We start from the raw sequence: 24,810 nt of genomic DNA, 5'->3' as shown, positions 1-24,810 counted from the left end.
ATTTATTAAGTGCCAAGTGTAGATGAGGCAATGTAGTGTCAGGTGCTCTAAAACTCTTTGAGCTAGGTGGTTGGGTCCCTTATATGTGTACTCTTGTATTATGCAACATTACTTTGTAAAATTCCAGCAGCCAACAGTTTTTATGTAAAATGGCGAGTTTTATATCTTTCAGCAAATTGGTATGCCTGAGAAAATTATTACGTAAAAAATATTCAGGCCAGGTGCAGTGGCTCACGCCTGTAATCCCAACACTTTGGGAGGCTGAGGTGGGCGGATCGCTTGAGGTCAGGAGTTCAAGACCAGCCTGGCCAACATGGCAAAATCCTGTCTCTACCAAAAAATATATAAATTAGCTGGGTGTGATGGTGCATGCCTGTCATCGCAGCCACTTGGGAGGCTGAGGCAGAAGAATCGCTTGAACCAGGAGGTGGAGGTTGCAGTGAGCTGAGATCATGCCACTGCGCTCAAGCCTGGGAGACAGAGTGACACGCCATTTCAAAAAAAAAAATTCAAGGGCCGGGCACGGTGGCTCACGCCTGTAATCCCACCACTTTGGGAGGCCAAAGTGGGTGTATTGCTTGAGCCCAGGAGTTGGAGACCAGTCTGGGCAACATGGCAAAACCCCATTTCTATAAAAAAATACAAAACTTAGCCAGGCATGGTGGCACGCACCTGTGGTCCCAGCTACTTGGGAGGCTGAGGTGGGAAGTTCACTTGAGCTCAGGAGGCAAGGTTGCAGTGAGCCAATATGGCACCGCTGCCATCTTGACAGAGGGAGATCCTGCCTCAAAAAAAAAAAAGAAAAAAAGAAAGCTGGGCGTGGTGGTTCACTCCTGTAATCCCAGCACTTTGGGAGGGCAAGGTGGGTGGATCACCTGAGGTCAGGAGTTCGAGACCAGTGAGCCTGGCCAACATGGTGAAACCCCATCTCTACTAAAAATACAAAAAAAATTAGGCATGGTGGCAGGCGCCTGTAATTCCAGCTACTCGGGAGGCTGAGGCAGGAGAATTGGATGAACCCAGGAGGTGGAGGTTGCACTGAGCCGAGATTGCGCCATTGCACTCCAGCCTGGGCGACAGAGCAAGACTCCCATCTCAAAAAAATAAAAAAAAAAGGAATATGCAAATAATTACCCTTAGGAAAACAGAAGCAATGAGAATCTGAGTAACAGTCTTTTTGGTAATAAAAGGATGTCATTCTGTCCGTTTTTAGCTTTGAATGTATGAGTAACAAGTATTCAAGAATTTATACACATGATTAGAAATTATGGTAAACTTCATGAAAGAAGATAACAAAACAACTTATAGAGCACTTATCTGTTGGCACTATTTGAGTTCTTTAGGTATATTAACCCATATAGTCCTTACACATTCCTTGTGAATACTATTGTTATTCCCCATTTCACAGATGAAGAACTTAAACAATGAGTAAGTGATTTGTCCAAAGTCACACAACCAATGAGTGGTTGAGATTTGAAGCCAGGTATTCTGACTCTGGAACAGTAGTTCTCGTCTAGGGGCAACTTCACTCCAGAATGAATGTTTGGTGTTGTCTAGAGATATTTTTTGGCTGTTACATTTGGAGAGTACTACTGGTATCTAGTGGGTAGAGGCCAGGGTTGCTGCTAAACATCCTACAAAGGATAGGACCCTCCCCACAACAAAGAATTATTCAGCCCAAAATATCAGTACTGCTGAGGAGAGAAACCCTGGTCTTTGTTATTTTTGCATCTTGTGAGGATGTGAAGCATTACTGTCAACTCTATAGTGCTTAGTTCTACCTGTTATGTGACTATATTTAATCATCTTTAGAATTAAGTGGAAATTCCTTTTCTTTCAGGTGAATCCATTCCAATAAGACTATTTTTAGCAGGATATGATCCAACTCCAACAATGAGAGATGTGAACAAAAAATTTTCAGTAAGGTACTTTTTGAATTTAGTGCTTGTTGATGAGGAAGACCGGAGGTACTTCAAACAGCAGGTATGGTGTCACTTAGGCTGGTATTATGTTCTGCGGCAGATCTAAAAATACCTCAAAAGCGCTCTTCTAAGCTTAATTGTACTGAGTGAGTGGGAGTTTCTAAGTAAATGAAAACACGGTGGGTATGACAGATAAAGAAGTAGAGGAGAATAGAATCCTATGATAGATCCCTCCCCAATCATTCTTCAGTACTCCAGAATGAGCTATAATTTTTCAGGGCTTTTAGTTTTCTCTTACAAGTTCTTTTGCTTTTGTTTTTTAATAAAAACAATACCTGCTGCTTATTTAGAAAAAAAATAAGGCGGCCAGGCGTGGTGGCTCAAGCCTGTAATCCCAGCACTTTGGGAGGCCGAGACGGGTGGATCACGAGGTCAGGAGATCGAGACCATCCTGGCTAACATGGTGAAATCCCGTCTCTACTGAAAAAAAATACAAAAAAACTAGCTGGGCGTGGTGGCGGGCACCTGTAGTCCCAGCTACTCGGGAGGCTGAGGCAGGAGAATGGCGTAAACCCAGGAGGCGGAGCTAGCAGTGAGCTGAGATCTGGCCATGGCACTCCAGCCTGGGCGACAGAGCGAGACTCCGTCTCAAAAAAAAAAAAAAAAAATAAGGCAATAAAGAACAAAGAATGAAGTAAAGGTCAGCAGAATTTCCACCACCATTGAGACTAATGTATGTGTGTTTAGATCATATTATGGATACTGCTTTTTTTCTTACTGTTTTTAATTTTTTTGTAGAGATGGAGTCTCACTATGTTGCCCAAGCTGGTCTTGAACTCTTGGGCTTAAGCAATCCTCCTGCCTTGGCCTTCCAAAGTGCTGGGATTATAGGCATGAGCCTCCGCACCCAACTGTATTCTTTAATTTGCATTTTTACTTAGTAGTGTCTTGAATATCTTTCTCTTATCAACAAATATACATCATTATTATTATTACTATTTTTATTTTTTGAGATGGGGATCTTCCAAGCAATCCTCCAATTCCAGCTACTCAGGAGGCACAGGCATGTACCACTGTGCCCTGCTGATTTATTCCTTTTTAAACAATTCTGTTATAAATGTCCATGAGATGACTGAATTCTAATACTTTTTTTTTCTTTTTTCTTTTTTTTTTTTTTTTGCGACAGAGCCTTGCTCTGCTGCCCAGGCTGGAGTGCAGTGGTGTGATCTCAGCTCACTGCAACCTCCGCCTTCCAGGTTCAAGCGATTCTCGTACTTCAGCCTCCCAAGTAGCTGGGATTACAGGTGTGTGCCACTACACCAGTCTAATTTTTATATTTTCTTTTTCGTAGAGACAGGGTTTTGCCATGTTGGCCAGACTGGTCTCAAACTCCTGGCTTAAAGTGATCCACCTGCCTTGGCCTCCCAAAGTGCGGGATTACAGGCATGAGCCACTATGCCCAGCCTCTATTACTTTTTTTCTTTCTTTTTTTTTTTTGGAGATGGAGTCTTACTCTGTTGCCCAGGCTGGAGTGCAGTGGTGCGATCTTGGCTCACTGCAACCTTCACTTCCCAGGTTCAAGCAATTCTCCTGCCTCAGCCTCCCGAGTAGCTGGGATTACAGACATGCACCACCATGCCCGGCTAATTTTTCTATTTTTAGTAGAGACAGGGTATCACCATGTTGACCAGGCTGGTCTTGAATTCCTGACCTCAGGTGATCCGCCCGCCTCAGCCTCCCAGAATGCTGGGATTACAGGCATAAGCCACTGTGCCTGGCCACCTCTGATACTTTTTTTAATATAAAGTGTTCATTACAAACTTGTTCTCATTTGAAAATCACTTAAAAGTTTTTGGTGAATTTTGAATGAAGGTAGTAATTAGAATGGTCTTTTGTATTCTGAATCAGATTAATAAATACGTAGTTGAATGTCAGTTGAGAGTTCAAAGCTAAGTTAGAAATTATTCTCTGCTAAGTACTGTGAAAAATACAAAAACTACCTTTTATAAACGTGATCTGTCCTCCATGTTCTCACATTGTAGATGTCTGGGAAAAAGAAAAATAATATAAACAGAATACTTAAATTATAGTTTGACAGTAATTTAGAAGAGTGAAAACCTATTCCAGTATTGCCATCCTAATGCTGTATAATTAAACATAGGTAATTTATAACTTCAAAATAAATTACATGATTTTTACAATTTCAAAATCAATTTCGTATCATGGCACTATTGGAGGTAGTGTGTTATTTCCCATGTGCACTCATTTGGATGTTTAAATTCTGATGTTGGGGGAGAAAACAAACAAACCAACCCAGCCTATAATGACTTCATGAAGCAGATAATTTTAGGAATTTAGAAGAGGGAAGTTCTCAGGATGGATTGGTTAGGGATTTCAAGACTGGGGAAGATGTAGGGCGAGTTTATTTGGATTGCATTGAAGGCTGAGAGTAACTCAGTTTGGCCGATGGGGGAAGAGGGTCTAGGGAGGGAAGAGAGCAATGTTGGTAAATTGGATAAAGGTTATAGAGGGGCATGAATACCTGTTTGGAGATTTATCCTGGAGGCACTGAGAACTACTAAAGGGCAATCCAAGCAGTGTGCTACAGGATTAACCTGGTAGTGATAATAAAGGATTAGATAGAAAGGGCTCTGCCTCTCTTGCCTCTGAGGAAGCTGTTTTAATATCTAGTGACAAGAACTTGAACTTTGATGAGGGCAGTGGAACAGAAACCAAAGGATGGATTTGGGGAATTATTTAAAGTAACAATAGGACTTCTTGCCAGATTGAATTGGTGGTGGTGGAATGCATGGGTGCTGGTGATAGGGGCACTGGAGGTAGAAGGGGCAGTCAAATTAGAGCTGGAAGAAAGTGGATCAGTTAGAAAAGAGGAGGGCTTTTGTAGGGAAGAATTTAATTTTATTATGGTTAAAATTGAAGTGGCAATTATGATTTCCATGGTGAAAATTTAAGGCATCATAGAGATAAGGCATCATATCACACATTATTTGTTAATATATTGCATTTGTTTACTAGGAGATAATTTTATGGAGAAAAGCTCCTGAAAAACTGAGGAAACAGAGAACAAACTTTCACCAGCGATTTGAATCTCCAGAATCACAGGCATCTGCTGAACAGCCTGAAATGTGAACTGAACAGGAGAAAAAAAGCAAAAAACTCCTGTAACCCTTGAGATTAAGTTCAGCAGGTTAAAGATGGTTGCAGCCAGAGGGGGCGGAAAAAAGCCAAAACTCCATATATATTAGTCTTCCTTTATCTTACAGTGCTGCATTTATGATATAATGAAATGTTCTTTTCATGTATATACATTTTTAAAAGTGCTTTCTTCGAAACACTGGAACTTTCTTAAGCTGCCTTTTTTTTTTTTAAACCTCCTACTTTGATGATAAGCATTCAGATATGCATCAGCGTAAACATGAAAATTTTTCATGTGAGTAGGCTGTTACTTGTAATTTTGCTTTCTTTCTGCATAATGTTGATTTTAAATCCTTCTCTCTTTTCAGGCTAATGATTACCTCTTATTCTCTACATGCAAAGAATTAAATATTTTGTGTTCAAATAAAATTAGAAAACCTGAGTGGCCCCTTGTGTCCTGCAAAGGTTTAAAACATGGCATCTCAATATTTTTGAGAACTACATTTGTTTTTACATATGTGTTTGAGAAAAGCATATGGAGTGCTTCACCGCAGGCACTTCTGAGTACCATTCCATGGCTTCCAGAATTTTATCCTCTTTGAGGTCTTCTGTGCTATGAATATTAGATTTCTTTCCCCAAGGGATTATGTGGCAGGTCATTATGGCCTTTTTTTTGGCCATATTAAGTAACAGTTTTGCTATTTTCCAGTAGTACCGCTGTGTGTTTTCTGCAATGTGGAGTTGTCTTAGGTTGGCATTTTAGATTTGTTAAAACTTTTTTCCATAAATACTTTGAAACATATTTATATATTTCAATTTAAGGAATCTTTTTGCCATGTGTATGCAAATATCATTTTCTTCATAAATTCATTCTCTCTTCAGGGGAAAATTTTGGGATGGGGGACTGAGGAGGACCTGTGAAGCATGTAGTTATCTAGATCTGGGTAATTTCATGTTTATTAAACTCGAACTTTGGCTAAACTCACATTGAAACTTCATCCCGTCTCTTAATTTTTTAACACTAAATTCAAGTCATTTGTTTAAAGTCTCTAAAAAAGAAGATTGCAGTCATCCATTCATGTGCATGGGGTCTGATCGCAAATACACTAAATGTGGAGTGTAGGAACCAAAATGAAACCTGCTGTATGGCAACTACTTTCACTTACGGTTCATTGGTTTTTGTACCACTATTTTTTAATGCACTTCAGTGCAAGTCTTGTCAGTTAACCTTACTTTATGAGTAAGCTAAATAACCCAAATTACATTTCTTTAAACCTGTTTTACTGCTATGGCACTTTGATTAAATGGTCAGTAACCAGCTTTACTGGCAAAAGGGTCCATGTACCATGTGCTGGAGCATCTGTTCTACATGTGGATATCTATGAATGGTAATGTTTTCCTTCATGTAAGTGCCTATTCAGAGTTTCAAAATTTTAAAATGCCAAATATTTTCATGGTCATTTGCATGTAGTAATGTAGAAAATATTCAAAAAGATTTTGAAAACCAATTATATTTAACCAGCCTCAAATTGTGCAACCATGATGTATAATAAAGAATTTGAAACAGAAACTGAGTTTGCTGTTTGAATCATTAATATAGCTCTATTCTCAAGTCTCATTGTTAGATTTATTGTTAAGGATAGGATTGTTCAATAGTTTAGGAAGCTGTAATTGTGATAATGAATTTTTATAAATGTTACTGGTTTCAATTTTAAATAGCTATGTAATGATTTTAATAGGCCGGTTTAAAACTGTCATATACAGGATGCCTATCCATTTTGCTCAAGACTTTTTGTAGCATAACCAATTTGAAAAATAAAAATTCAAATTTAGTATTTGGTGATTTCAGTCAAAAGTCAGCCAGTTAATTAGATGATAAACTGAAAAAGAAATTTGTGTCTTTAGTGAAGAGTTACAATGTCTAATCCACTGGTTCACAACCCTGGCTGCATATTAGAATCACCTTAGAAGCTTTTAAAAATAACCAGGCCCGGGTCCTACTCTGACCAATGAAACAAGAATCTCAGAGACTGGGCCATAAGCATTCAAAACAAAACAACCTCAAAAAAATACCTGTAATCCCAGCCACTTCAGGAGTCTGAGGCAAAAGGATCACCTGAAGCCAGGAATTCGAGACCAGCCTGGCCAAAGCAGTGAGACCCTATCTCTACAAAAAAATTAAAAATGAGCTGGGCATGGTGGTATGCACCTGTATTCCCAGCTAGCTACCCAGGAAGCTGAGACAGGAAGATCCCTTTGAGAGGTGAAGCCAGCTGAACTTCTGGGTCGTGTGGGGACTGGGAGAACTTTTCTGTCTTACAAGAGGATTGTAGAATGCACCAATCAACACTGTAGCTAGGATTATAAAACGCACAAATCAGTGCTCTGTGGCTAGCTGGAGGTTTGTAAAATGCGCCAATGAGTGCTTGTGAAAACGCACCAATCAGGCTGGGTGCAGTGGCTCACGCCTGTAATCCCAGCACTTTGGGAGGCTGAGGTGGGCGGATCATCTGAGATCGGGAGTTTGAGACCCGCCTGACCAACATGGAGAAACCCCTATCTCTACTAAAAATACAAAATTAGGTCGGCGTGGTGGCACATGCCTGTAATCCCAGCTACTCTGAGGCAGGAGAATCGCTTGAACCCGAGGCGGAGGCTGCAGTGAGCCCAGATCGCACCAATGCACTCCAGCCTGAGCAACCAGCGAAACTCCGTCTCAAAAAAAAAAAAACAAAAACCCACCAAACAGCACTCTGGCTAGCTAGAGGTTTGTAAAGTGAACCAAGCAGTGCTCTGCAAAATGGACAGCAGAATGTGGGCGGGGACAAATAAGGGAATAAAAGCTGGCCACCCCCCAGCCAGCAGCGGCAACCGGTCCAGGTCCCTTTCCATACTTTGGAGCTCTGTTCTTTCGCATTCACGATGTATCTTGCTGCTGCTCACTCTTTGGGTCCGTGCCACTTTTAATTTAATTTAATTTTATTTTATTATTATTTTTTTTTGAGACAGAGTCTCGCTCTGTCGCCCAGGCTGGAGTGCAGTGGCCGGATCTCAGCTCACTGCAAGCTCCGCCTCCCGGGTTTACGCCATTCTCCTACCTCAGCCTCCCGAGTAGCTGGAACTACAGGCGCCCGCCACCGCGCCCGGCTAGTTTTTTGTGTTTTTTAGTAGAGACGGGGTTTCACCATGTTAGCCAGGATGGTCTCGATCTCCCGACCTCGTGATCCGCCCGTCTCGGCCTCCCAAAGTGCCGGGATTACAGGCTTGAGCCATTGCTCCCGGCCCCGTGCCACCTTTAAGAGCTGTAACACTCACCGCAAAGATCCGCGGCTTTGTTCTTTTAAGTCAGTGAGACCGCAAACCCACTGGAAGGAACCAACTCCGTACACACCTTGAGCACAGGAATTTGAAATTACACTGAGGTGATCATGCCACTGCACTCTAGCCTGGGTGGCAGACACCATGTCTCAAAAGAGAAATCTACCCAGAGTTGAGAACCACTGATCTAAACCCTTAAAAATTTTATTTCTTTAACGAAGAATTTTCTCATTGTTTTGATATTGCTGAGGAAGAAGAACTTTTACCTTCTTAGGATGAGTTCTTGGGGGCCTGCAAATTAAATAGACAAGAGACATGGCCAGAAGCCTAACTCTTTGAGAGGCCAGGGCCAGAAGATTGCTTGAGCCCAAGAGTTTGAGACCAGCCTGGGCAACATAAACAGACCCTGTATCTATGAAAAAAAAAAAAACCCAAAACATAGGGGAAGTGGTGGGGAGTAAGAGTACTTATGGGAAAACAAATGACTTAGAAAAGATAAAATGAGCTCTTATGCAAACAGATGGAAGATAAAATTTTGTTACAATGTCTGTTCACGGGTGGTAGCCATTTATTGTCTCAGGATATAAGTCAGTCTTTCCTGGTTGCTCCCAGGAAGGGGATTTTTTTAGCTCTTTTGAGAGCCCAGGCTTTTAGACAGCTAAGGGATTTCAAAAATAAGTGATTATAAAATTAAAGGTGCTCTCATTTAGAAAAAAAATAGGTCTTTGGGAGGCCGAGACGGGTGGATCACGAGGTCAGCAGATTGAGACCATCCTGGCCTACAAGGTGAAACCCAGTCTCTACTAAAAAACACAAAAAACTAGCCGGGTGAGATGGCGGGCGCCTGTAGTCCCAGCTACTCGGGAGGCTGAGACAGGAGAATGGCGTAAATCCGGGAGGCGGAGCTTGCAGTGAGCTGAGATCTGGCCACTGCACTCCAGCCTGGGCGACAAAGCAAGACTCCGTCTCAAAAAAAAAAAAAAAAGAAAAAATAAAAAAAATAGGTCTAAAATATAACACAATTATGGATTAGAACTGTTATGCAGCTCTGTATTAGAATAAAGCAAAGGTTTTCCAGGTCTGTTGTTATGCCCCAGAGAGAAAGCAAGACATGTGCATCCAACAGGTGCCCCATCCCTTCCAGCTCTAACATTTCATGATTCTAAGAGTAAATCTTTCTTTCTTTTCTTTTCTTTTTTTTTTTAATTGAGATGCAGTCGTGCTCTGTCGCCCAGGCTGGAATGCAGTGGTGCAATCTCGGCTTACTGCAACCTCTACCTCCCGGGTTCAAACGATTCTCCTGCCTCAGCCTCACAAGTAGCTGGGACTACAGGCACATGCCACCAGGCCTGGCTAATTTTTTGTATTTTTAGTAGAGATGTGGTTTCACCACGTTAGCCAGAATGGTCTCAATCTCCTGACCAAGTGGAGAGGTGAAGCCAGCTGTACTTCTGGGTCCGGTGGGGACTTGAAGAACTTCTCTATCTTACAAGAGGATTGTAAAATACACCAATACTCTGTAGATAGGATTGTGAAACACACCAATCAGCGCTCTAGCTAGCTAGAGGTTTGTAAAATGCACCAATCAGCACTCTGTAAAAATGCACCAATCAGCTCTCTGTGGCTAGCTAGAGATTTGTAAAATGGACCAGTCAGTGCTCTGTAAAATAGACCAATCAGCAGGACATGGGTGGGGACAAATAAGGGAATAAAAGTCGGCCGCCAGCCCCCAACCAGCAGCAGTGACCCGCTTGGGTCCCCTTCCATGCTGTGGAAGCTTTGTTCTTTCACTCTTCACAATAAATCTTGCTGCTGTTCACTCTTTGGATCCATGCCACCTTTGAGAGCTGCAACACTCACTGCGAAGGTCTGCAGCTTCATTCTTGAAGTCAGCGAGACCACGAACCCACCGGAAGGAACAAACTCCGGACACATCGTGATCCGCCTGCCTTGGCCTCCCAAAGTGCTGGGATTACAGGCATGAGCAGCCGTGCCTGGCCAAGAGTAAATCTTAAAAGTTCACTTAGGATAAGCAGTAGTTCAGTGTCTAAATCATGATAAACTTAATGTCAGAAAAATACTAGAAACTTCAAATTACAGAATTTGGTAGACAAGGTATGAGACAGTAATCTACAGGATGTGCTTTTGTGAAACCTACACCAGGTTTTCTTAATAGCAAAAGCAAAGGTGAAGAAGAAATTAACTTGTTTTATTTCTACCACGTAGGTGATCTTCTCCCACTTCCTTTCCCCTTCTATTTATTTCTATATTTATGCATGGATTTAGCATATTTACAGACTACCAGTTAGTGCTTGCTATGGTTTGAATGTGTCCCCTAAGTTTTTTGTGTTGGGAACTTAATCCTCAAATTCATAGGTTGATTAGAGGTGAGGCCTTTGGGAGGTAATTAGGATTAGATAAAAGTTCTTAGTGTGGGTCCCCCATGAAACGACTGGTGGCTTCATAAGAGAAACCTGAGTTGACACACAACGTCTTGCTCTCTGGTCATGTGATGCCTTCTACCATGTTATGTCAAGAGGGCCATCACCTGATGCCAGCCTCTTGATCCTGGACTTCCTAGCCTCCAGAACTGTAAGAAATAAATTCATTTTATTTACAAATTAGTCAGTCTGTGGTGTTCTGCTATAGCAATGCAAAATGGACTAAGTGTTATCTTGGCCCTATCCTGCAGGAACTTTAATCAGAGCAGTGGTTCTCAAAAGTGTGGTCTCAGACCAGCAGAGTTGCATCATCTGAAATGTTTTAGAAATGTAAACTCTCAGATCCCACTCCAGATCTACTGAATCAGAAACTTCAGGGATGGGGCCCAACAATCTTGTTTTTAATGATTCTTTTCTGATGATTCCGATGCACTCTAATGTTTAAGAACCACTGACCCAGAGACGCAATTACGATAGTTTTCATTGTATGATAGTGCCTCTACTGGAACCTATGATGTGTAAGAGAAGCACCCAGTGTGTTCACAGATACAGAGGTGAGAAACGATGATATAACTGGTGTACAGTTCTACCATGAATAGAATGGTAGGTGTGGGGAGTAGAAATAAAGCTGGAAGAGGCATATAGGGCGAACCAATTTAGGACAGAACCTGGATGCCATACGATGGAATATGGGCTTTATCTGAACATTTATGCAGAATCACTAAAGGACTCTAAGCAGGAGTAACTTATAAGATTTGTGTTTTCAAAAGATCATTATGGTGCTATGGCAAAGTATAGGAGGATATCAGTTACACAGTTGTTGCATTAATCCATTCAACAAGCAAAATAAAATATTTATAGAGGCTCTAATATGTGTTAGGTGCCAATTACACTTACTGCTATAAATATGACATGACCAGTCTAGATATGACATCTCTTTTTTTGTAAAAGCAAAATTTTATATTGAATTTTCCCATTACAATGTTTATAGTAGAACTTAATGAATGGCTGAAAAGGAAAGCCTGTATGTGCTATCATAAAATTCAGATTGCACTTTCTACCTGCAAGGAAGTGCAAACAAAATTACAGTTAAAATAGTTTTCAGAATTTTTTTTTTTTTTTTTTCTGTAAAACTATACTAGGGTTGGGCTAGATCTGTAAGACTAGTAACTGCCAGGTGCTATGGCATGCACCTGTAGTTCAGCTACTCAGGAGGCTGACGCAGGATTGCTTGAGCCCAGGAGTTCAGGATCACCCTTTCAAAAAAAAAAAAAAGACTAGTACAATTGTTGATTCTGACCCAATATGCTGCTCCTGTCCAAAAAGCCCACCTATTTGCTTTGAAACCAGAAAGACTGGCTGGGCATGGTGGCTCACACCTGTAGTCCCAGCACTTTGGGAGGCCAAGGCCGGTGGATCACTTGAGGCCAGAAGTTCTGAGACCAGCCTGGCCAACACGGTGAAACTAAAGAGAATATAAAAATTAGCCAGGTATTGTGGTACAGGCCTACCTGTAGTCCCAGCTACTCGGGAGGCTGAGGCATGAGAATTGCTTGAGCCTGGGAAGTGGAGGTTGCAGTGAGCTATGATTGCGCCACTGCACTTCAGCCTGGGCAACAGAGTGAGACTCTGTCTTAAAAAGAAGAAAAAAAAAGATTTAGATTAGTATCTGAATCTACCACTTAGTGGGGAAAGTTACTTAACCTGGTGACAATAATACCTCTAAATGGTTGTCAAGCATATGAAAAGATTAAAAGGAATAACATAGTGCTTGTCTCCTTGTATCCCTGATGTTTAAAAATTATTTTGTGAATCAAAGACAGGTGGCAAATTGTCACTGGAATCCTATTAGACATACAGTATTGTATATTACATAACACGTTCCTTCAAGTTGTAAGATCTTAATGATTTAAGTATAAAGAGATGTGAAGATGCCAAACTTCGGAATTTTTTTTTTTTTAGACGGAGTCTCACTTTGTTGCCCAGGCTGGAGAGCAGTGGTCCAATCTCGGCTCACTGCAACCTGTAGCACCCAGGTTCAGACGATTCTCCTGCCTCAGTCTCCCTAGTAGCTGGGATTACAGGCGTGCACCACCACGCCCGGCTGATTTTTGTATTTTTAGTAGAGACGGGATTTCATCACGTTTGCCAGGCTGGTCTCGAACTCCTGACCTCAGATGATCCACCGGCCTCGCCCTCCCTAAATGCTGGGATTACAGGCGTAAGCCACCACGCCCAGCTTAAACTTGTTGAATCTAACATGTTGCAGCCTCACGTGAGGACACGGTATTCAACAAATGCAATGGAACTAAACTATGGCTGGGGTACACAGCACGTATTTTTGCCATGTGGTTGTGACACAGCTGCTAGGATGATGTACACAAACTGCTCACATTAAAGCAAAAGTACTTACGTAATACAAGGGGTTTAATAGTGCAACACTATTTCTTAGCAACGCTTCTGAGGGGCATATCAAGTTATTATCGCTAACGTTATCATATCAGGAAAGGACGGTTAACAATGCAAGAAACTTTTGGGAAATGCTATTTAGTGTTTGAGTCCGCAAGACACACTCGTAGCCTGATCATTCGCAGTTGCCGCTCCACCATCCATTCTCTCACTGCTCACCCACGTGCTTCTAGACACTGGCTTACCAAAGGACTAGTTTGCATCACGCGACACGACTAGCAGGCCCTCTCCGCTCATCTATGATATCCCAAAGATGCCTGATTATTTTCCCTTCTTTAGGGAAAGCTGGTCCCAATCACCAACAAAACAGAGAAACAGAACGAGAATTATGTCTAGCGGTTTTCTCTGCGAAGCTTCTTCTTCCCTGAAAGAACACCGTTACAGCACGGCTTTTTCCTTAACGGTCAGGCGTTTTCCCGGGCAGCTTACCTGCTCGGTGTGGGTCTTTCTGGACAGCAGGCGCTGGAGGTGTGCGTCACTGTCCGCAGCCGAGTCCGCGGCTGCTGCCGGCCCCTGTAGAACTTGCGGCCTCGATGTCCTTCTCCCGGTGTGCCCTATTGTGGGCTCGGCTCCCAGCAGGGCGCCAGGCTGGCCACCGGGCAGCCATCTGCTCTGCCCTTCGCCCCCACTTTGGGCCCTTTCCCGGCCTTCTGGGGCAAGTTTCTGTCCTTGCCACCGCGTCCTCCTCTGCTTCAGGTGGCTCCAAAATCCCGAACACGTCCTTGTTCGTGCCCCTGACTGTGAAACCTCAGGGCCCCAGCGCCGATGGCGACGTCGGGGCCGAGCTAACCCGGCCTCTGGACAAGAGTGAGTGCGGGAACTACTGAGGGCGGCAGGGAGTGGTGTGTGTCGGGCCGAGACTGGTTGGGAGGAAGGTGCACCCCCTTCCCCTGGGGATCCGAGGTCCCATCGAGTGTTGTCATCGTGCTTCTCAATGTCTGCCTCCTTCGCTGGTGTGTGAGCCACTTAAACAGCTTAGGACTGTGTCTAATTAATTCTTAACGCCTCGTCCCAGAAGTGGCCTTTTCCCTTTTACTGACCTGCTCTCTGAATGGTTTAAACACTCATGTGTTGGGACGATTTGACTTTTTTTGAGTTGTTATTTGGACGCCCGCTCTTTCTTGCATTCGTCTTTGTTTCTCTCCCGCCCCCAGAAGGGGAATGGGATGTGGCAATGAAAAGCCAGCGGAGACTTCTTTTAGGATTCTTTGCCATTGAGGAGGCGCCGACTCATACCGCGCTGTTAGGCTGTGTGGTGGTTGCCAAGAGGAACCAGACTCAGATCCCAATCCCCTCTTAAGAAACGTAACGGTTTCGTGGGGAATGACACGTGTATGGAAAGTGAACTGTAATACAAGGTAGAACATGACAAGATAGAACAAGGTAGGGTATCCCCGGCTCCAGAGAGAAAAGAAGAGGGTAGCATCAGTGAGTGGCAGCGGGCTTTGCTCAGCAAAACTTAAGTTTGGATGGATTCGTTGACAGAGAGGCATGTGAATGTTTTCAAGGTGAGTTTCGGGATGATTAGGGAGGTAAGGGAGTTTCCTCTGACCAAATGAAACTGGGAGGTTGAGGAAATGCTATCCAGGAATTGCCTCCAGGAATAGGAGGAGAAATGTCTCACTTCAACAGGCGACATTGGTGTCTCCTATTGTAAATCTAAAATATAGACTACAACATGTTTTTCAGAGCAGAAGTACAGTACTTTCACTAAACATGTGATGGAACTCACAGTATATGTTGTTCTTTGACCTGTTCTTCCAAGTCATTGTTAAGCAAGGCCTTTCACTTTACTTGGAGTTGGGAGACTGTCTTTGTTTCCTGCTGTTAAAACAGAATACCTGAGACTGAGTAATTTATAAGCAATAGAGGTGTATTTAACTCATGGTTCTGGAGGCCAGGATCTGATGAGGGCCTTTGGCTGCATCATCGCATGGTGGAAGGTGGAAGGGCAAGTGAGCCTGTGAGACAGAGAAAGCGGGCTGAACTTACCCTTCTTTTCCAGGAGCCCACTCCTGCAACAACTGACTGACTTCTGTGATAATGGCATTAATCCACTCACAAGGGCATACTCTTATTGTCTTAATCACCTCTTAAAGGTTCCACCTCTCAACTGTTAAAATAGCAATTAAATTTCAGTATAAGTCTTGGAGAAGACATTCAAACCATAGCAGAGAGTGTATTATTTTAATAATGTAATTATACTATTATTTCTTTATTTTTAAATTGTAAAAATACATAAAATTTACTCTTTTAAACTTTTTTTTAGTTTTTTTTCTTTACTTTGTTTTTTTAGAGACAGGGTCTTGCCCTGTACCCAAGCTGGAGTGTAGTGGTATGATCATGGCTCACTGTAACCTCCAACTCCCAGGCTCAAGCAATCCTTCTGGCTCAGCCTTCTAAGTAGCTAGGATTACAGGCATGCACCATCATGCCTGGACAATTTTTAAATTTTTTGTAGAGATGGGGTCTTGCTATGTTGCCCAGGCTGGTCTCAGACTCCTGAGCTCCAGGGATCCTCCTGCCATGGCCTCCCAAAGCACTGAGATTACAGACCTGAGCTACTGCACCCAGCCAGTCTTAAATATTTTTAAGCACACAGGTCACTAGTGTGTTAAGTATATTGACACTGTTGAGAAATAGATGAGAACTTTTTCATCTTGCAGAGTTGAAACTCAAACAATAGTTTACCCATTAAAGAACAATTTTCCATTTGTTTTATATTATTTGAAGGCATAAGGTAATTTGGATGAGATAATTTGCCTTATTGTATTCAAATATTGATAAATTCTTATTTTCTGCAGCTATTCTAATTTACCTGAAAATGTAAATGTCTTTGCTGCTTCCTGTAAGAAGATGGAATAAAGACATAAGTTTGTCAGCACTAGATTTTCTTCTGGTGGAGAATCCTTAGCTACTTCATTGGGTCTGTGTGCCAGGTGATTTTTCATCTCCTTTGACTGGGATTGGTCCAGATGTTGAATTTACTAGAATGATTTTTCAGCATGGCAGGAGGGGCTACAGAAGATGATGAATTACTACACTCTGATATAGCCATGTGATTAAGGTGTCAGATTTCCATTTTAGCTTAGCAATCGGGACAAGAAGCTGTCACTTCTCAATCTCTTTTGCCTACTCATAGCCCAAAAAGTTGAGGTACTTAAAGGCTTTGTCCTGCGTCACGTTGCTGTTTTATTCCGTGTTCTCTATGGGGTGTCTCATTCTCGCTCTCTCCCTCACTAATGCAGTATTCCTTTCAGATCTTTGTCTCTACCCTGGACCTCTCTCCTTCACCCTGGACGTATAGATCTCGCTGCCTACCAGGTGTCTCCACTTGTCTTTCTTACACACACCTCACCTTAGCATGTCAAGACAACTTACCTTCCTCCTGGTAGACCTGCTCCTCCTTCCAGCCTGCTTCTCCAGGTGCTGAGGTCAAACCTGGTAGTCTTTGTTCTTCCATCCCTCACCCCTACATCTAACAATCAGATAAAGCCCAGTTGATGAGTCTTGTTGATTCTACCTCATAAATATTGAATTCATTCATTTCCCTCATTCTCCACTGCAACCAGCTTAGTCTAAATTGCCAACTTCCATCTTTTGACTGGACTGCACATATAGCCCCTTATGTGTCTCCTCATATGCCTTTGATCCCTCCATTCTATTCTCTACCTGCAGTCAGAATGTTCTTTTAAAAAGACTAGGCTGGGCGCAGTGTCTCATGCCTGCAATCCCAGCACTTTGGGAGGCCCAGGAGGGTGGATTGCTTGAGCCCAGGAGTTAAACATGGCGAAACTCCATCTCTACAAAAATACAGAAGTTAGCCAGGCATGATGGTGTGCGCCTGTAGTTCCAGCTACTTGGGAGGCTGAGGTGGGAAGGTGGCTTGAGCCTGGGTAGTAGTAGAGGTTGCAGTGAGCTGAGATTGCACCACCACACACCAGCCTGGGTGACAAGAGTGAGACCCTGTCTCAAATAAAAAAAGAAAGATACAATTTTAATTTACATACCAGAAAGCTCACCCTTTAAAAGTGTATAATTCGGCCGGGCGCGGTGGCTCAAGCCTGTAATCCCAGCACTTTGGGAGGCTGAGACGGGAGGATCACAAGGTCAGGAGATCGAGACCATCCTGGCTAACCCGGTGAAACCCCATCTCTACTAAAAAAAAAATACAAAAAACTAGCTGGGCGAGGTGGCAGGCGCCTGTAGTCCCAGCTACTCGGGAGGCTGAGGCAGGAGAATGGCGTGAACCCGGGAGGTGGAGCTTGCAGTGAGCCGAGATCCGGCCACTGCACTCCAGCCCAGGCGACAGAGCGAGACTCCGTCTCAAAAAAAAAAAAAAAAAGTGTATAATTCATTGGTAGTATATTTGCAGGATTGTGCAGTCATCACCATAATTTCATTTTAGAACGTTTTTATCACCCTGAAAAGAAGCCTGATATCTATTAGCAGGTCACTCTAGTCCCCCAGTACCCAGTATCTTTTTTTTTTAGCCCCAGATAACCACTAATCTACATTCTGTCTGTTGATTTGCCTGTTGTGTATATTTCGTATTAATAGCATCATATAGTATATGGTCTTTTGTAACTGGTTTCTTTTACTTTACATAATGAGAAATTTCACATTTTGGAAGCATTTTAATTTGAGTAAAACAGCATGAATCTTATATAACATGGTAGTATTAGTCACAGAAAATAGATTAATTCTAAATAAATGTGATCTGTCTTTAGTTTGTATCAAGTTTATAGGTCAGCAGAATTTTCCCAAGCAATTGCACTTGCTTTTTTCCAATCTTTTATTTGTCATTGATTTTTCTACCCTTGATACTAAGAAATTGTTGGCCAGGCGCAGTACCTCAAGCCTGTAATCCCAGCACTTTGGGAGACTGAGGCTGGTAGATCACCTGAGGTCAGGAGTTTGAGACCAGCCTGACCAACATGGAGAAACCCTGTCCCTACTAAAAATACAAAATTATTTGGGCATGGTGCATGGTGATGCATGCCTGTAATCCCAGCTACTTGGGAGGCTGAGGCAGGAGAATCTCTTGAGCCCAGGGGGTGGAGGGTGCGGTGAGCCGAGATCGTGCCATTGCACTCCAGCCTGGGCAACAAGAGTGAAACTCCATCTTCGAAAAAGAAAAAGAAACTGTTGTTCTACTCAGCACAAAGTAACAGAGACCCAGAAATCTGCCTGTGGTCTGAAATATAAATACACACACACACACACACACACACACACACACACACACACACATGCTCTGTGTGTGTATGTGTATCTCATAGTTAATTGTGGGCAGATCTAGTGGCTAAACCAGTGATTCTGAAATTTCCTCATTCTGTCAAAGTTTTGTTAGTGGGAAGCTTTGTTCAGGCTTGATTTCTTCAATGAGTGTTGTGTGTATTGGACTGTGTGAAAATGTGGTTGGCACATTTGTGGAAGGTAAAAATACAGGCCACTTGGCCTTTCTGAATTTCATGGGTAAAAGCTATGTCCTCATTGTGGCTTCTCCTCCTAGAAATACATAGTGTGTGGCTGAGTCAGTAAAATGTTTATTGAATAATGCTGTAGTATTTTAACATATACAACCATAATACAATCTCAGCTTGATTAGTTTAAAATATTTTTACCTGTAAGATTATTGATTCATAGTGGCATGTTATCTTCCAATAGCATAGACATTTCTCTGCTGTCACCCTGACAGTCATCTAACCCTTGCTTGAGTAATTCAATTGTCAAGAAGCTCTCACGTTTCACTGTTCTAATTGTTACGAAGTTCTTGTATAAATTCCACTGAAATCTGCTCCCACTGACTTTAGTTTTGCCATGTAGCACAAAACAAGTGTAATCTTTTGTTCCTGAAATCATCATCCTCAAACTTAAGATCAACCTGGCTTCCTTAAGCATGAGGATCTGGTCCTTGCTGTATTGGTCGTCTTTCTGGATGTTTTAGCTGCTCGCTGTTTGGATGTGCAGAATAGTTATAAGTGAATAATGCTGTGGCTCTCTACGTATAAATGACCTGCCTCTGATCCCAGAGTGCATTGCTCATTCCTCTGAGGTATAACAGGGTGTTGCATTGTTTGACTGGATCATCTTTCTTAACACTCCCATCGCATATCAATTCATAAAGAAGGATCAACTGAAACCTTCTGGTTCTTGCCACACTCATTAAACTGCTGCCTTTAGTGTTACTGCTTCAAGTTTCTTTTGCCTTTTTTTCAGCATTTATCTAAGATAAGGAAACATGTTAAATTTTGACATCTCTCTTCTAGATGAAGTAAAGAAGGTCTTAGACAAGTTTTACAAGAGGAAAGAAGTTCAGAAACTGGGTGCTGATTATGGACTTGATGGTAAGGCCCAAAACATCTTCACAGAGATATTTTATTACCTCTTACAGTACAGCTTGGTCAGGATTGTGCGACCCCTTGTGTGACCTGGAAATAAGTACATAGTTGTCGTCTAGAGACACGTCCCTGCCCTTTGCTTCTGGCTGGGTGGGAGACTAGCAAGGCTCACCTGATGAGCCATACTGCACAGCAGAGGAGCTGCAGGTGTGGCCTTCCTTCATGCTGTGCTAGGACTTCAGTTTTAGCCCAGATCGTAATAAACCATCTGTACTACCAAACAAAAAAAGAAAAAAAAAGACTCTTTGATGAGTTTGGTGTGGTGTTTCTGTGTGCTTTTTAAAATGAGAACTAAGCCTTAGATCTTTTCATTTTGTGTTTCTACAGCTCGTCTCTTCCACCAAGCTTTCATAAGCTTTAGAAATTATATTATGCAGTCTCATTCCCTGGATGTGGACATTCACATTGTTTTGAATGATATTTGCTTCGGTGCAGGCAAGTGTTTAGAGACTTTTTAAAATCCTATTGAACATACCTTCTATTTCTTCTCATACTTCATGTTCATTTCTCTAGAAGGGCTTATTTGGTTTAGAATGGGTCTGGTAACATCCTCTGTAAATAATTCAGTGCTTTGACAGGATGACTTCTAGATTGTTTGCTTTTATATTGGGTCCCTGAGCTAGTTATTACATCACCCATATGTCTTAGATTGGAGGAGAACTGGGGCCCAGTGAAATAAAGCTCTTACACAAGTTAGAATTAATGCATAGCAGATTCCGTCTGTTTCTGCCGCTGGCTTCCTTATTCCTCATATCAGGACAAAGTTCTTACTATAAAAGAAAAAAAAAATCAGAATATCATCGTTTTATTCCCACAGGCAGTTTGGCTTTGGTTATGTATTTGACTCTTAGACCTGTATCATGTGCCCAGCACTGAGGATACAACACAGAATGGGACATGCCCCAGCCTCCTCTCAGAGACACTAAGACGTGGAGAATTCTTGCTGAGGAACAAACACGTTTTGCCTGTCTGTGGTTTTCGAAGTTTAAAAAATGTTTGCACCTTCATCTCTGTAATGTACATGTCTAGGTTCTTTATTTTTAATTTAACTTTTGCCAATGCTAATCTTTGCCTGTTTGTACTAAAGGAGTAGAACATGGTGGTTGCTAGCCAATTTCCTGTTTTCCTGAAAATATAAATGAAATTAAAAGGAAAAAGTAAGACAAAACAGGATCCCAGAAAAGGATAAAGCCCGTAACTTCAGGACTTTTCTACTTTTGTTTTCTTTTTTTTTCCTTTTTTTTTGAGACGGGGTCTCGCTCTGTCACCCAGGCTGGAGTGCAGTGGCTCAGTCTCAGCTCACTGTGTAGCCTCAACCTCCTAGGCTCAAGCCATCCTTCCAGGTTGGCTTTCCAAAGTGCTGGGATTGTTGACGTGAGCTACTGCGCCCTGAGAGGACTTTTCTTTTTATCCTGGCAATGCCCCCGCACCTTAGCTTACTAAGAAAAAAGATTTCACTAAATTTAGTTACGAATTTTATGTAGATTGCACATGCTAATACAGTGTTTTATTTTCCAGCTCATGTGGATGATTTATTTCCATTTTTCTTGAGACATGCCAAACAAATATTTCCTGTGTTGGACTGTAAGGATGATCTACGTAAAATCAGTGACTTAAGAATACCACCTAACTGGTTAGTTTCTCCTTTTGTGGATTTGAAATTTTCAGTTTCTAATCTTGGATTATTGGTCATTATTTTTTTTATTGTATTCTAGATAATAAATTATAAGGAGTCTGGATTAGGTTGTTTTCCTAAAATAAAAAGAGGCAATTAACTCTGTTAGGCAATTAACTGGTATCTCACCTTGATGCACATGGAGTGTGGTTTTAGGTTTTTTTAGGGCAGATCTAGAATAGCCATGACTTAACGATGTTGTCCTTAAGTCTAAGCTGTGGCCTTCCTGATGTTTTAGCTGAGTGCCTGGGTGTTAATGAGTTATTTCCACCATGGTTGGAACTGCAACATCACCTAGCACTTGAGACATCTTTGAAACTTTCCACTCAAACCCTTGGTAGGCTGCTCATTCCTAGACCCTGCCGATTCTTACCTTGTACATGGTTAGCCCAGCCCTTGGCCAGTAACTCACAGGGAACCCCCACACAGACTTCTGGGCTCTCCTTCTATGCACCCTTCTCTTCCACACTCTGTTCTTCACATTTTGGCTGCTCCGAACTTGATCTCTGCTGCTTGCTTCAGTGAGCCTGTCATATTCTGCTTGGGTTCCACCTCCCTATGCCTTACTGGGGTGGGGTACAGCTCATCCCAAGTGTTCTTTTCTTTCAAGAATTGCAGTCCTGCACTGCCTATGTCCTGTGTCCCCACACATTTACTGCATGTATTTTGCCCTGCTTTGTACTTTTTTTTTTGAGACCATTGATTTTTAATATTTTCTTTAAAAAAATACAAAGGAAATTTATCTCTGTAGGTCAACACAATTCAAGGAAAGAGGGAAAAATGGAATTTCAGAGCAAAGGTTGTTTAGGTTATCACATTCCCACACTCCCAATTCCCATAAAACAAGAATTTCACTCCATGACGCGGAGGAACATTGAATGATAGCTCAGAAATGTTGATAGGTGAGGTACTGAAATTAACAAAAGGATTTTGGTTGTCCTTGATTATTCTGTCCTGTGATGAATAAAATCTACACTAAAGGACAGGTAAGGAAAACTTGTAGCAGAAAAAAGACTAAATGTACCAAACACAGCAGTACAAACCACTCCTTGGCAGAAGTGTGCTTCTAAAAGAATGGGGCCGTAATCAGGTAGCTGAACTACTAGGCTACTGTCACTCCCAGCCCATTCCCAAATAAATAGTGTGGAAGTGTAATAGTGTAGTAGTATTTGATTCAACAAAGAAAGGCTTTCACCTCCATTCAAGGCAAACATTGTCATGACTAGATGAGCCCTGGCAGGTAATAAGATGAGTATAAAGGCCGGGCGCGGTGGCTCAAGCCTGTAATCCCAGCACTTTGGGAGGCCGAGACGGGCGGATCACGAGGTCAGGAGATCAAGACCATCCTGGCTAACCCGGTGAAACCCCGTCTCTACTAAAAAATACAAAAAACTAGCCGGGCGAGGTGGCGGGCGCCTGTAGTCCCAGCTACTCGGGAGGCTGAGGCAGGAGAATGGCGTAAACCCGGGAGGCGGAGCTTGCAGTGAGCTGAGATCCGGCCACTGCACTCAGCCGGGGAGACAGAGCGAGACTCCGTCTCAAAAAAAAAAAAAAAAAAAAAAAGATGAGTATAAAATCACAGGTACTTCCAGTTTATCCCCAGTTATACTGAACTCACACATTGATGTCATCTTCTCTCATCCCAACACTTGTTCACTCTTTTATGCTGTCTCCAGTGCGAAAGACCTTGGGGAAATAAAAAGATCCTTCAGATAATATATCCTTCTCAGTCTTCAGGTTGTGTAATGCTTCAATGCTTCAATGCTGTTCTAGGTTTACTCACATTCCATCAAATTCTGTTTAATTCACTTATTCTAACTTGAATTACGATATACAAACCCTGACCTCCAAAAGAAGTGTGAGATGAGTCTCTCCCTTGCCCCCAAAGTTTTGTGGGGCTCTCCCTTTTGTTTCCCTCTAGAATGGAACTGTGTTGCCCCTGGTTACCTATAGATGAGAAAATGTAGTTGTTTCTGGAAAAAAAAAAAAAAAGACTTGGATTTTACCAAGTTTACTTAAATTGGTATCTTTCCAATCATCTAGGCTGGATATTGCCCACATCTAGTAGGCTATACTTACCTTAGTTCTTTGCAACATATGAGGCACAACATACATATATGTACTTGTTGTTTTGGGTTTTTTTGTTTTTTGTTTTTTGTATTTGAGACAGAGTCTTACTCTGTCACCCAGGCTGGAGTGCAGTGGTGTGTTCTCGGCTCACTGCAACGTCCACCTCCCGGGTTCAAGTGATTCTGCTGCCTCAGCCTCCTGAGTAGCTGGGATTACAGACGTGTGCTACCACACCTGGCTAATTTTTGTGTTTTTAGTAGATATGGGGTCTCACCATGTTGGCCGTGCTCGTCTTGATCTCCTGACCTCAGGTGATCCTCCCACTTTGGCCTCCCAAAGTGCTAGGATTACAGACATGAGCCACCATGCTCCGCCTGTACTTGTTTTTAGTGGGAGGGCAAGTCTAGTGCCAGTTATTCCACTATGGCCAGAAGTAGAAGACTCCATTATTATATTTGTGTATGCTGGAATTCAGGGGCCTAGGAATGTTTGCTTTTAGAGTCATGTGTTTAGAGCTGTAGGAATGATGTGAACATAGTATGGAACTGATAGCAGTTTAAATTTATTTTTAGTAACCGCCGAGAAAAAGAGATTTTTTTTTCTCTTTTTCAATTTTTCAATGGGAAAAATATCCAAGACATTAATTTGCATTTGGGTTTTTCTGTCCTCTAGTTAGTAAATACCATTCTTGGAAACAAGTCATTATTTTAATGTGCATATGAAACCCATTGTTTAGTTTTTCAAAGACTTGATCTTGTGAATATTAAGAGTATATTTCATTTGGCATTTGTTTCATTTGATATCTTTGCCAGGATGGATTTTGAGGTTAATGGATTAAGCTGTTTACTTACTCATGTTTTAGGTACCCAGATGCTAGAGCCGTGCAGCGGAAGATAATATTTCATTCAGGCCCCACAAACAGTGGAAAGACTTATCACGCAATCCAGAAATACTTCTCAGCAAAGTCTGGAGTGTATTGTGGCCCTCTAAAATTACTGGCACATGAGATCTTCGAAAAGAGTAATGCTGCTGTCAGTATATTACCAAATATTTGCTCATTTTTTTCTTAATTTTCTTTTTTGGTGGGAGTGAGAAAAGATGTTCGTAGTAATTTACTGTTAACAAGAAATTACCATATTTCATTGTATCTAAGAGGCTGTCAATTGTAAGATGTACCATTATTTTATATACAGTTAAGAAAGAAAAAGACGCTACCAACTGACTCTGACATGCTATCAATTCTAAAGATGCACCTTGATTTCAGAGATACAAAAATGTGAAAACATGTGCCCAGTACAATGAATGAAATACAATATTAAAGAACATTTTACATATGTAGAGAAATGCAGAAAGTA

At 42.0% G+C, this 24,810-nt stretch overlaps 2 protein-coding genes across 2 annotated transcripts in view; both read left to right on the top strand.

Moving 5' to 3' along the window:
- Window positions 1-6,648, top strand: part of VPS26A (VPS26, retromer complex component A) — a 53,097-nt gene extending 46,449 nt beyond the window's left edge. Inside the window, exons 8-9 of the mRNA XM_010362816.2 lie at window positions 1,841-1,983; window positions 4,959-6,648. Coding sequence (XP_010361118.1) covers window positions 1,841-1,983; window positions 4,959-5,072 — 257 coding nt within the window. The 3' untranslated portion in view covers window positions 5,073-6,648. The remainder of the gene's footprint in view (window positions 1-1,840; window positions 1,984-4,958) is intronic.
- A 7,108-nt stretch (window positions 6,649-13,756) lies between these two features.
- Window positions 13,757-24,810, top strand: part of SUPV3L1 (Suv3 like RNA helicase) — a 31,256-nt gene continuing 20,202 nt past the window's right edge. The window contains exons 1-5 of the mRNA XM_010362817.2: window positions 13,757-14,113; window positions 19,579-19,656; window positions 20,038-20,145; window positions 21,229-21,343; window positions 24,318-24,486. Coding sequence (XP_010361119.1) covers window positions 13,840-14,113; window positions 19,579-19,656; window positions 20,038-20,145; window positions 21,229-21,343; window positions 24,318-24,486 — 744 coding nt within the window. The 5' untranslated portion in view covers window positions 13,757-13,839. The remainder of the gene's footprint in view (window positions 14,114-19,578; window positions 19,657-20,037; window positions 20,146-21,228; window positions 21,344-24,317; window positions 24,487-24,810) is intronic.

This window comes from Rhinopithecus roxellana, chromosome 11 (assembly GCF_007565055.1).
Source record: "Rhinopithecus roxellana isolate Shanxi Qingling chromosome 11, ASM756505v1, whole genome shotgun sequence".
Lineage (NCBI taxonomy): Eukaryota > Metazoa > Chordata > Mammalia > Primates > Cercopithecidae > Rhinopithecus > Rhinopithecus roxellana.
Note: the sequence above shows the minus strand (reverse complement) of the source record. Positions and strands in the feature narration are given on the sequence as shown.